At 49.2% G+C, this 12,207-nt stretch overlaps 4 protein-coding genes across 4 annotated transcripts; 2 read left to right on the forward strand and 2 right to left on the reverse strand.

Annotated features, from left to right (window-relative positions):
* Positions 1-82: 82 nt before the first annotated feature.
* Positions 83-1,570, reverse strand: BO94DRAFT_584746 (alpha-ketoacid dehydrogenase kinase family protein; the record flags this gene model as incomplete). Its single annotated transcript, XM_025615651.1, has 2 exons — positions 83-1,286; positions 1,350-1,570. 2 exons carry the CDS (start codon positions 1,568-1,570, stop codon positions 83-85), a joined length of 1,425 nt encoding a protein of 474 aa, XP_025468400.1.
* A 695-nt stretch (positions 1,571-2,265) lies between these two features.
* BO94DRAFT_623492 (uncharacterized protein) lies at positions 2,266-3,209 on the forward strand. Its single transcript, XM_025617156.1, has 4 exons — positions 2,266-2,622; positions 2,675-2,715; positions 2,776-2,844; positions 2,913-3,209. The coding sequence occupies exons 1-4, from the start codon at positions 2,608-2,610 to the stop codon at positions 2,995-2,997; spliced, it is 210 nt and encodes a 69-aa protein (XP_025468401.1). The 5' UTR covers positions 2,266-2,607; the 3' UTR covers positions 2,998-3,209.
* A 476-nt stretch (positions 3,210-3,685) lies between these two features.
* BO94DRAFT_534265 (potassium transporter 5) lies at positions 3,686-6,681 on the reverse strand. Its single transcript, XM_025611501.1, has 6 exons — positions 6,550-6,681; positions 6,167-6,449; positions 5,849-6,109; positions 5,021-5,785; positions 4,827-4,973; positions 3,686-4,775 (listed from the first exon to the last, which is right to left on the reverse strand). Exons 2-6 carry the CDS (start codon positions 6,362-6,364, stop codon positions 3,786-3,788), a joined length of 2,361 nt encoding a protein of 786 aa, XP_025468402.1. The 5' UTR covers positions 6,365-6,449; positions 6,550-6,681; the 3' UTR covers positions 3,686-3,785.
* Positions 6,682-8,453: 1,772 nt separating this feature from the next.
* On the forward strand, positions 8,454-11,914 carry BO94DRAFT_584749 (uncharacterized protein; the record flags this gene model as incomplete). Its single annotated transcript, XM_025615652.1, has 4 exons — positions 8,454-8,896; positions 9,010-9,618; positions 9,717-10,096; positions 10,410-11,914. The coding sequence occupies 4 exons, from the start codon at positions 8,454-8,456 to the stop codon at positions 11,912-11,914; spliced, it is 2,937 nt and encodes a 978-aa protein (XP_025468403.1).
* Between the last annotated feature and the right edge of the window lie 293 nt (positions 11,915-12,207).

Consider the following 12,207-nt stretch of genomic DNA (forward strand, 5'->3'; position numbering starts at 1 on the left):
GATATCGGCATCAAGTGCTAAACATGCCGTTCGCGAGTGAATATGGCATCCCAAGTGCAGTGATAGTATCAGATAGTAAGTATCAGACAACCTTCCCAACTCCCTGGAGTGTCAAATAAACATCCGTCCCCCAGCCCCATAAACTCTGCACCGCAATGCTCCCCCCAAAATACTCCGCATAGGCCCGGCTCAGCGGCAGCCCATACCCAAGCCCGGCAATGCTGCTCAGATGTCCCCCGCTCGCTGCGATCGTGTTCAGCGCGTCCATACTCCCATTCTCCGACCCGTTCATCTCATAGTCCGAGAACGTAGTGAAACTATACGACCAGATGTTCGGCAGCACCTCCGGCGGGATACCACCTCCCCGGTCTCGAATTCGGATCGTGATGCTCTGCGAGGAAGGCGTCCAGCACTTGATAGACTCGTTTGCGTCTGCCGTCCCCACTACCGTATCCATATGGAACCCAACATCAGAATCTGACTGCGGCCCATGACTCCGCTTACCCTTCTTCCCAGGCGCATCATGAACAGTGTTTGCAGGGACGTCGGGCGCCGCAGCAATCGTCACCTCGATCGGTTCGCTTCCATTCCCAGATTCAATCACCGCCCGGAATGCATTCTTCAGCAGTTCCGTAAGAATATACTCCACGTGGACTGGGACATGCGCGAAGGAGGCGTCCGGTTGTCCACCGATATGCAATCTGGGACGGACACCGTACTTCAGCTCGCAGATCTCGCCCACAAAGTCCTCGCATGATTTGACGATGCGGGACGGTTGCAGCGCTGTGTCGATGACTCCAATATAGTTTGATGGTGCTGCGTCCTTGTTGGATTCGCGTTTTTCGACAGGGATGTCACTGACGGGCTGTGAGGCAAAGTGCAGCGCCAAATGTTGCTCAGCGATCAGCCGGGTGCCGATTCTGGCGCGCAGATGCGTGTCCAGAAACCTGGTAACCTCGACGGGATCGATGTATCGTCGACATTCGAGAAAGCCGCGGGCAAGAATGGGGATTGTATTGGTGTGGGTGTGAACGAGATCGGCGAGTACCTCGGCGAATTGGTTCTCTTCCTCGAGGGTAGTAACCTGACGTTGCTGGTAGGGTAGGAGGGTTGATAAAGAGTGTAGGTAGTTGTTGTAAATCTTCGATACATGCGGGTTCGAGACAACGATAAAAGGGAGGTTGCGGAGAGCTTCGATGCGAGATGCTAGTCGAGCTGGGAGGAGGGAGAGGGTGAAGTTGGCCGAGGCAAGGAGGGCATTTTTGCACAACGGCGGACGTCCATGTCTAGAGGCAGACATTAGCACCGGGATCAGAACCACAATTCTCCATTTAACAATGTAGACTTACTTCAGCAGGTCTGCAAGAGTCAATGGACGACGGCGACTGGCTGCGAGACGTGCGACTTCATCATTGGCGCCGTACGCAAAGGCGTGCCGCGAGGATGTAGCTTGTCGGAGAGGCGGTGACGACGAGAGAAAGCGTTTCGTCGGAAGGACAGTTGATGAGAGATAAGTATATCGAACTCTAGCACCCGCAGACGGTGTCTGAAGTGCCCGTACTATAGCCATAGTAGAACCTGGCCATGTCCGGCCGGACTTGCAAGAAGGCAAGGGTCGATGACCTCACAAGCCGGAGTCCGTGGGGGGTCCGGCGGTACTCACGTGCCAGGCCGCCAGGCAGCGAGCATTCCCCAGTTTGCAGAGATGACGATATGCCGCTACAATGGTAATTGTTTTGGTGTTTGTCTGTATCGCCACTTTTCTCTTTCACTTAATTATCCGTCCGAGTTCATGATTCGTCCCGTGAATACAGGGCCAGTGCCATCAATTCCGTCAATCCCTCGGGCAGCCTTGTTTACCTTCGATCTAATCGCATATCGCGGATCGAAGGCTGCCCAATCCCTGGTTTTGGAAAGTCACGGCGAGAGATGAGGTCATCCACTGCAGCCTTGTGCTTGCGGCCATTATTGTGATGAAAGGTTTAGGGATCAAACTCGAAGTAGTGTCTGCTGTGGAAGAAGAGTGGTCATATATTACCAATATGATGATTGACTGTTCTTATGGTTGTGAGGTAACAACAGTTGTAAAATCAGCCATCTCGACCAGCAAGGCATCCACTTTAACGGCTACTAAGATAGATCAAGTATAGTTGCTTCCTCTGAGTCATCTTCTAAGAGTGGCTTAGTGTCAGTTCTGCCTGCAAACTGGCCCCTGTCCTGAATTTGATCAAAAAACGGGGCAAAAGATCCCTCTTGCGCAGCACAGCATCGGTCAACCGAGTCCACAATCGCCATGCTAAAGGAGTGTAAGATCGGCTGCAAGCACTCTGTACTGCACCCTGGACGGCTGCACAGGATGGATCCCTGCTTGAACCCGCCACAGCCCCTCCGACCCCTCGATCGGGGGGACCTTATCAGCGCGTGAGATGGACCCCCGCAGACGGTGCCTAACTTAGACTTAGCAGCAGAGTATAAATCCATCTGCTGGCCCACCCTGGCAACAACTCCCTCCCAACCTTTTTCTGCATCATCTGCTGTGCCATACATACCATTCCATCCATCCTTTTCTCTGTCTATATACAACCCTCTTATAAATACTAAAACAACATGCCTCGCTACACGGTTCGTTGCGTGTAAACTCGCAGCCCCCGCTCGAATGCTAACCGTTGCCCAGATCACCGCCCGGGATAACACCCCCGCTAGTGAATTAGAGACGTGAGACGTTCTACACTCTACCTTCAGAGACCAGTTTCGCTGATATGTTCGCGTTATCAGGGCCAAGCAGCACGCCATTGACAAAGGGAAGCTTGTTGCAGAGCTCTTTACTCTCAAGGGCGGCTTCATGTATAACTCCCCTCCCGGCAACCTCGCCACTCAGGACACAAATCCCTAGCTAACTTTAGTAATAACAGTGTCGATTACCCTGACCAGATTAAAGCCGCTGAGGTCCACAGCAATCTCCATGTCGAGCAAGACCACACATTCAAGACCCAGTAAATCGTCGACGGCTCTCGAATTGCTCCAAGGAGGTTCATTATATAATCTCTAAGATATACTGTCATGGTGGATGTACGAGTTATACGATATATATCTATCTGCATATAACATCTTCGAACTTGTCTATGTGTAGCAACTATGATGTTAGTTCCAAGTACGGATACCTGGATTCCTATGTTAAGAGCATTTGATATCCTACGATAAGATCAGCCGACCTTTTATTCCCCTCTACGAAAGGGCTTTAACCTAGTAATTCCCTCCTTCACTTATAAAATCTTCACTCAAGTAAGCCGTTGAATATCGGGCATCAAGTCTTGTCAAATTTCTTCTACTCTGCTGGTGGTTTTGATTGGCTCAAGCAGAAAACAGCCGCTTCTCTGATTGGCCAGCTGCGGTCACCGTAGTACTTAGCCTCGGTAGGGGCCCCTGCTACCTAAGAGTTTTAGGTACCAATAAGAGCTATTTACAAGATTTCTAACCTCTACAGACTTCCATTTCCTTCGAACTACCTACTCGTGGATACTGGGTCTGATAGTGCTGAATCTGTACAGTGTGAGTGTACAAGGTTGTGTTGTGATTCTGTGCGATGATGACGTATCCGATGACGCTCTCCCGCGAGGGACAGTCACGTGTCGTAATGCGTCAAGGGGAAGTGGATGACGTTGGGGAGGGGTTTTTTTGTAAAAGGGGAAAATTCAAATTGGAATACAAGTATTTAACGTGGAGTTCTAAGTCCAATGGAGTAGTCTCCTGTGATGCGATATTCCTTATGTTGCTACAAAGTCTGGTCATATATCTTTCAAAAATCCTACCTCAATGACCTTTTCAGCTCCCAGTCCTAGAGATGCGATCTTCGTCCTGGTGTTGTCCCGGATCCACAAGAAAATCCACAGCACAAGTCGTCGGAAAATGTTGGTTTCCTTTTTGATCCTCATCTGCTCCTTGCCAGTGATGTAGAGTATGTTATGCGCACAGGCCTTCTCGAGCCGCGCCAGTGGATCGGTAGATTTCACCCTGCTGGATGCCATGGGTGACTCTCCAATAGCTATCATATCCTGGCTTATTTCCCGGCTGGATTGACTCAACCTCGTAATCGCTTCGGTCTGATTAATGTGGTATCTGTTTGTGATCAGGTATCTATGGACCTGCTCGGTGATTGTGCTTGCGAGATCGGGTGAGATAATCTCATCATTATAACCGTAGCGTACGACCAGGCGGTAGCAGTTTGGGATGGCGAGCTTGGAAACTGTATAACGGTCTTCCGTGGGAACGGATGGGGTCTCAAGGGGTCGGAGATGAAAGAAAATAATCACTTCAAACATCGTCGTGAGCTTGAGAATGAACTGACTAAAGACGATGGGTGTGGTCTCGCCAGCCTTGTCGAAAAATATACCCACACCCTGCGTCGTGCTCAAAGGAATACCTTCAAACCGATCTGTAAGATACATATCGCCATCCTGATCCCTGGTCACGAAATGTGAGGTTGGATAGCGGTCTTCGGATTCGGCAAGCCACTGCTGCTCCTTTCCAAATCTCCAGAGAAGAAAGATCAGGGCGAGGATGGTGGCCACTGCAAGTGTGAACCATGCGCCAGTTGGGACCTTGGTCAGTGCTGAAGAAAGGTATGCCCCGTCAAGGCAAACAATCGTAAGCCATGGTAGAAACACAAGATAAGGACTCTTGCGCCACACAAAGATCGCTACCATGGCTACCATGCATGTGTCAAAGAACGTTACAAAGATGACACAGACTCCGTATGCATTTCCAAGAGATGTAGTCTGCATTTGTTAGCGCTCTCTGTGAGGCATGGGGTCGTTCTGCCGACATACATTGTTGTATATAGATGCCACAAGGATAGTCCCGACCATCAACAACCAATTCGCAATGGGGACAAACAGCTGCCCGTGGAAAATATCGGACGTATGAATAACTTTTATCTGCGGAAGGTATGAGAGTTTCACAACTTGTGCTAGTAGCTAAACCGGTGTTAGACTAGGTTCTTCTCTGCAGGTAGGCTCCGTACCTGAAATGTGGCAGTGATGATTGCCTGGGACGCAACAATAGCTGCTAGAATGGCAATCACAAGTGCAGGATAAATGGTACCCGGAGGCGCTGCGTTGTAGAACGGATTCGAGTACGCCTCCGGATGTACACTGATGTATGCTGCCTGCCCTGTATATGCCAGAAGCAGGCATGGGAAGGTGTAGCATAGCCAACTTATCTGGATGGCCCGACGACTAAAAGCACCAAGGTCGGCGAAAAGGGCCTCGACTCCGGTGAAAGCAAGTAGAGTGCCACTTAGCATTCTCCATCCCGACTCTCCATGGCGGATCAAGAACTCAAAGGCATACCCTGGGTTGAAAGCAACAAAAACCCCAGCATCATAGTTGACGAGGTTGTAAATCCCGAACGCAGCATTGAAACCAAGCCAGATGATAACGATCGGGGCGAAGGCGAAGGAGAAACGTGTGATCCCGAGGGGTTGTATAAGGAACAATAGGACCAGGATAGCATCGGTAACTCCGATCACGGTGCCTTTGGATATGTTGGGGGAGACGACTTCAATTCCTTGGACAGCGCCTAACACGGATTGAGCGGGGGTAAGAAGGCCATCTGCAAGAACCATTGTCACAGCCAATACACCCACCACCTTTAGCAGGCGCTTTGCAAACTTGCTTGTCTCCAGGCTATGGCGAACATATCTGCTAGCGCTCTCAAGATCAGTCGACAAGTGTCTCTTCATCTGCACGAGGGAGGCTTCTCGGGGATCGCGGTGGGTGATATTCATCTTGGTTGTGGTTTTGGTCAGCTTCTGCTCTTCACAGCCAAATGAATGTGAAAGATAGCTTACATAGCGACTAAGAAGAGAATACGTGCTGAATGTACCCCCTTCCCCATCATTATCCGCCCTCAATATGATGAAAATGTATTTCACAGTCACCATCAAGGAGATGCTCCAGATGATTATGGAGAGCACGCCGATGAGGTCTTGACGGGATGGCGCTTCGCTGAACGTAGACGAATAGACATAGAGAGGACTAGTCCCGATATCCCCATATATGACGCCGATAGACTGGTAAGCGAGCCAAAAAAGCATTTTCCCTGTGAAAACCTGCCATCTCTCAGTTGACACGGTCATGAACACTCGAATAGACTAGTTATATCGTACCTGATTTTGCTTGAAGTCTGTAGGCCTTCCCAAGCCGGGGTCATCATCTTCGCCAATAGTGCTCACACAACTAATGGTTCGACCCATGCGGTTGTTCCATGGGCGGATATTGTAGATAGAGTCGTGAGGATGTTGTGCCCTTTCCTCTATAGATTCCTGGGCTGCAGGTTCCTTTGCAACCTCTTGATCAGAATCCATCTTGATGACCGCTGTGATCAAGCTTTGCTTGGGAATGGTTTATCTTCAGAGCCAGCAGAGCTGACTGACTTTGTAAAATCGGGTGCTATCAATCAGAGTGAGATTAGCTGACACAGTGGCTTCGGAAGGCATTCACATATATAAATTCACTCATCAAGGACCTTAAATGACGGAGACAGCCGTACTTATACTGCTCGTAACCGAACGCAAGGATCTTACCGCTAAGGCCAATTTGCTACCAGAGCTTCATCCCCCGTGCTCTCCCCACTGCAGGGGAGATCCCATATCGTAGCCACAGGATACGAGCCATCGGACGCCGTCTGGACAGTCATGCGTATCCTTATCTCCAGGATTATATGCTACATTGTGATATATCAAGAAGGTTTTAGATAACAGACAGATAAATCATGAGCATCGATGATAGCACCACAGAGGGGAAGTGAGAGGGATTTTTCTGAACCAACCTCTAGCTGTGGCCGATTATGTGCGGGATTTGTTAGCACCAATGGCTTCTCCGCGTGTTCGTGATAAGCTCAATATATCCCGTACCACATGGCGTCAATTATTCGCTCCGACTCGCTGAAGGCTCGGGTGTAAAGGTAATATCAATGTTAAGTTCATACCAGTAGGCCAAAACGGAAATCCGCTGGCCATCTGGAGAACAGACGGAACGAAAGACTCTGTGTCCCAACAATCAACATAGTGCAGAGGTACAGACCCCCACGCTGGGACCTTTGGCCCGTGTTGAATATCGGTCACCTGATCCTCTCGGTAGCTTCTTCTTCCATTATGGGCCCGTCTCTATGCTTCTTTCTGGATGAACCCATTTATACTAATATGCCGAAGTTATTTCCAATGGAGATACGCCCTTATGATCCAGATCTCTTGATTCCTTCACCCAAGCATTGGAGTTGTGTCTTGCGCATTGTTTTCGCCAACATAACGTCATCAAATCTTACTTCTAGCTTGGAGACTCTTGATCCCCTCACCCAGGTAGGAAGTGAAGCCCCATGTTTAAGGGCGCAGTCTTTTGTATTGTTCTATCCAGCGAAGTATCTTATAAAGAGGGTCCTCCAACATATACAATATGGAATTAGGATACTTCTCGAACCCAGCATCTATGGATCAGCCCCTCAAAAAATAGCGTACGCCTTCACAGCCCCGCATCAAATAGTGCAAAATCGTTCAAAATTTATCCAAGGCCCGGCCCTACTCTACATTGCAGATGCGCTCTGTTGACTGGAATGCGAGTGGGCATAACGCTAAATATACGCAACTTGACTAGGCTACCAAAGCGACTAGAGGGAAATCGTACCAGCGGATCAGAGCTTATGCCTTGATCTATTATTTTGCCTCCTAGGGAAAATAGCATGGTCAAGAGCCCCTATCCCCAACTCCGACTTGATCACCAACCTCGGCGCTAATTTCTGACACTGACACTCACCATCTGCGCCCAGCGCTAACCTCAAGATGGCTGCTCTTTGGCCCGTACAGACAATGGCGTCCACTGATACCCTATCAAAGAGCACAATACCACCTTCAAATTAGCCTTGAACATTCCGGGACCAACAATGCTCTTTAGTGACTTTGACGGCTACCCCTCCTTGACGCTAATGCACCTATTTCACTGCCCTGCAACTCACGGTCTGATTGGGTATTGGTGGCACTGTCTCTTGCAGGGGCAGGCGAACAGGCTCCAGTCTAACACTGCTTATTGCCCGACAACGGGCGTTGAAAGAAGGATTAAAGAAGAGGTCAAAGATATACAAGAAGAGATATACATGGTATGTTCTATCTCTGGTGTATGGAAACCCCACTACGGACTGTGTGTATTCAGCAATTTCATGACAAAATGGCGGGTAAGGCCTAGATAAAGTCCGAGCAGAAAAAGCAACGATTACCCCCAGCGGCTAGCAGCAGGCCACCTCATCTGACAGGGGGTGTGAATCCCCCAAAAATAACATGAAAATCTAAACAACCCCCCTTGATTAATGGCTAAGGCCCCCAGCCTTGTGCCAGAAGATGAAGTCTCACGATCATACCAACAACCTTCACTTTCCACTACGGCTGAACCTATCAAGAATCTATCATGGCCACTAGTACCTTACATTGCCCGTCCCGACCCAAGGACGTGAACGAGCTTATTCGCCGGCTGACGAGTACGAAGCGCGACGAAAAAGAGGCCAAAGCTCTCCAGTCCCTGGTCCGCAGTATGATCGATTTGTTTCAAAACGAAAAGAAATCTACATGCCTGACCGAGGCCGCTCAGCTAGCTGCGATAGTCGATGACGTACGATACAAAGTACTTATTTCATCCTTCTGCAACGCCATCCTCGAGTATACGTCAGACAATAATATCCTGGATCCAGCTCTCCTCCAAAGATTCGCCCACGCTTTGCGTCGAAGGGGCGTCCTGTCGGCGGATAATGCGAGTTTGGGTGCAGCATTGGATAGCCTCCATATACGCCTTGATCGGGCTGCCAAGGCTGCCGAGTCAGAAAAGCAGTACCAGCTGATCTGCACGTTGGGATTGTTCTAGATGCTATGGTTGATATTCATGTCACTGGTTTAGACCGTGAGTGGTTACACAAACCGTTACGGGATCAGCTGGACAGATATCGAAAGGCCCCTGAACCACGTCTAAGACAGGCTTCAAGCTACGCATACGAGGCTTTGCAAGGCGTGCCTGATAATGATGGCCCCTGGAAGGCATTCTGTCGGGTCAGTTGGAAAGTGATAACCGTGTTGGCGGCTGTGGCCGGGGGTATCTCTGAGATGAACCCGCAGAACATCCTTGAAGCTGCCCCGAATGTCATGGAGTTGTTAAGTATGTTCAAAAGACTCGTGAGAACTGGGAAGGAGGTATTCGACGGGTCAGAGAGCTTGAAGGATGCATTTCTTGATACGATGAGAGGTCTGAAAAAGCCAATGTTGTGGTACGGCACACTCCGCTATTGTCGCCTACTCGTTGAGGCAGGAATGTTTGAACTGCTGAGCAAGATCATACCGGAACTGCCTGCGTTTAAAGAATCATTTTGGACTGGTCTTTATGCACAGCTTGAACAGACATGGGTGGCTTCGAATAAACTGAAATTCGAGGTTGAAGACTTTGCGGAATGGTTACATGACCAGGAGTGCCTCAAAATAGCCGTTGCCAAGTATCCACAAATCTCCGAGTGGAAAAGCCTACTCGCCAGCACCTTCAAGAAGCCCTGCTGGGAACAGTCTATGCCTGAGAAACGTCGCCACCATAGGTACCAGTTTTGAGAAAGCAGGAACACAGGCCGAGGCTAGTCCTCTTCTGCTACTTATCGAATGCTTCAGACCCAACTCCCACTGCACTGCTGTCAAGAGCATGGGAGCAATGTCTGGAAGCCAAGCAATACTATGCGGACTGTCGTCTAATACAATATTATATCCAGGGCGATCATCTCAAGATCCGGAGGCTCTCTGGTGATGGTTTAGACCTAGACCACTGTTACATAAATCTCAGTGTATTGGAACGCTCATCAGAAATAGGAAAGCATCGTGAGGGTGTCGAACTTTCCCTTCGAACTCGACTCAAGGTTGATACACCGACAGGAGGAAAAGCGACACAGCTGCGAGATCTATTCAACAGTCGTAAAAGACTAGACGGTAGCAGTGGTCGCCCTCGGAGGATCCTCATCCGTGGCCGCGCAGGGGTTGGAAAGACCACACTCTGCAAAAAGATCGTCTATGATTTTCTACACGGTAGGTTGTGGGCGGAACATTTCGATAGGATACTTCGGATTCCACTGCGGAATCTCAGGGCGAACCCGACCCTAGAAACATATCTGGAGGACCATTTTTTCGCCACCAGTGAGGAAAAGAAGCTTCTCGCCCAAGGGAGAGCGGACTGCAGGGGGGGATCTTGTCGACGCGTTAAAAGACCTGTTTGATCAGGACAACATCATCATGACATCGCGGCCATATGCAGTCGTGTCATCCCTCACGGGGTTTGATTTGGAGGTCGAAACAATTGGATTCCAGCCCGATTAGGTACAAGACTACGTTAAACGGGTAGTGAAGAACAAAGAACATGTGAAGGAGATCCAGGGCTTAGTTGAATCCTATGCGGTCATAGGGGGGCTGCTCCAAATCCCTGTGCAGTTGGATTCGCTGTGCTTCACATGGGGAGAAGGGCTTTTAGGACGTGGTGCGAAGACTATGACAGCTCTTTACCAGGCCATCGAGATCAAACTTTGGAGGAAGGACATGGTGCAATTGGGGAAGTCCGACAAAATGGGCTTGTTGACTGATAGCCGCGCCAGAAACTATCGTCTGAGATCCCAGATCCAGGCTGTCATGGAAGATGAGGTCAAGCTGGTTGAGTTACTAGCTTTCAACGGTCTCTACAATAACGTCATTGAATTCCATCCCCGGCATAGGGATGCACTATACCAGCGGTTTCCCAAATTGAACGACAGCATGCTCGATGGGCTCTCCTTTCTCAGGAGCCCCGAGCTCTTTACTTCAAAAGTCAACCAGATCCGTTATTTCGTCCACCTCACCTTCCAGGAGTTTTTCGCAGCTACGTATTTTGTTCGCTGTTGGGTCACGGGTGAGCCTCTGGATCTCATTGAATTTGAATCCGACGATAACATGCGAAAACGGCTTGACCCGCGCGGCCTTATCCAGGTTGAAAAATACAATGGGCGCTATAACATCATGTGGCGGTTTATTGCAGGACTGCTTCATAGTCTGCGCGATGAACAGAGGCTGCTTGAGTTCTTCCACGAACTAGAACGACCACCACGTGATGTATTCGGACCTGCGCATCTCAGACTCTTAATGCATTGCTTTAATGAAGTTTCATTTCAAACGGTTCATTACGAGCTGGCGCAGATGAAGTCCAACATGGAGACCGAGCTTTCCCGGCTATTCTCAAATGCTTTCATAACAAATGATGGCAGACCTTTCATGTTGGCCACGGAACTGGAGTTTCCAGAGTATATCCTGGAGCAGTCGCTAAAAAGTGGTAACGATCTATGTCGAATTCATATTTTCAGAGCTCTAGAAAAGCGCATGAGAGTATCTCGACATCTGTTACTCATTATTGCGTCTGATATGGCGGGAAGGGATTATCCGTCGGATTTGAGGAAAGAAGCAATCTCTGCTCTAGCTCGCCATCATCACTCCATTCCTGAAGTAATCATAGAACTTCTGAGTTATCCGGATCGATCGGGGAGTAGCGATCACGAGGTTCTCAAAAACATCGGAGGGCATCTCATACGTTCCACTTTGTCCAAGGAGATCTTCCAAAAACTTCTCTTCGACGAGCGAACATACCTTAGAAAGGTTGCTGCAACATCCCTGATACAAAACAAGGATTTTGTGAACGGAAGCTTTGATTCAGCGAAGATATTGCTGCAGGATGAGGACCCTGGCGTTAGACGTGAAGCTGTGGCCAACTTGCGATACAGAAACAATCTACCACAAGAGGTAATCACAACCCTAATCTCCATTGCTGGAAACAGAAGTGAAGTCTCGTATGTGAGAAGATCGGCGTGTTATGCTCTTGAAGAATAAAAGACACTCTCGGATAAGGTCCTATCAGATCTCGAGTCTCTAGTAACAGATGATCATGGCATTGTCATACGAGCGGCTGTGGAGGCTTATTGCTCCCATGCCCTCTCACAAAATACATGCGAACGGAGCTGCAGTCTCGTATCAAAAACCCTTCTCAAACACATCGGCATGAAATTACAGACGCTCTATGCCAATACTCAGAATATGCTGATGATGCCCTCCACTCGTTGATGTCCGATCATGCAGGGCCGGTGCCTCAACACATGGTCTTTGTCTTACAAAGGTTCCCTCGG

Source organism: Aspergillus sclerotioniger (genome assembly GCF_003184525.1).
Source record: "Aspergillus sclerotioniger CBS 115572 chromosome Unknown BO94scaffold_11, whole genome shotgun sequence".
NCBI classification, from domain to species: domain Eukaryota; kingdom Fungi; phylum Ascomycota; class Eurotiomycetes; order Eurotiales; family Aspergillaceae; genus Aspergillus; species Aspergillus sclerotioniger.

Excerpts from the sequence above, each read along its gene's own strand:
- BO94DRAFT_623492 (XM_025617156.1), top strand. Across the intron at positions 2,716-2,775 it reads CCCGCTAGTGAATTAGAGAC|GGCCAAGCAGCACGCCATTG; the intron begins GTGAGACGTTCT and ends TCGCGTTATCAG. Across the intron at positions 2,845-2,912 it reads ACTCTCAAGGGCGGCTTCAT|TGTCGATTACCCTGACCAGA; the intron begins GTATAACTCCCC and ends TAGTAATAACAG.
- BO94DRAFT_534265 (XM_025611501.1), bottom strand. The coding sequence starts at position 6,364 with ATGGATTCTGATCAAGAGGTTGCAAAGGAACCTGCAGCCCAGGAATCT. Across the intron at positions 5,786-5,848 it reads ATTCTCTTCTTAGTCGCTAT|ATGAATATCACCCACCGCGA; the intron begins GTAAGCTATCTT and ends ACCACAACCAAG. Across the intron at positions 4,776-4,826 it reads TGGCATCTATATACAACAAT|ACTACATCTCTTGGAAATGC; the intron begins GTATGTCGGCAG and ends TAACAAATGCAG.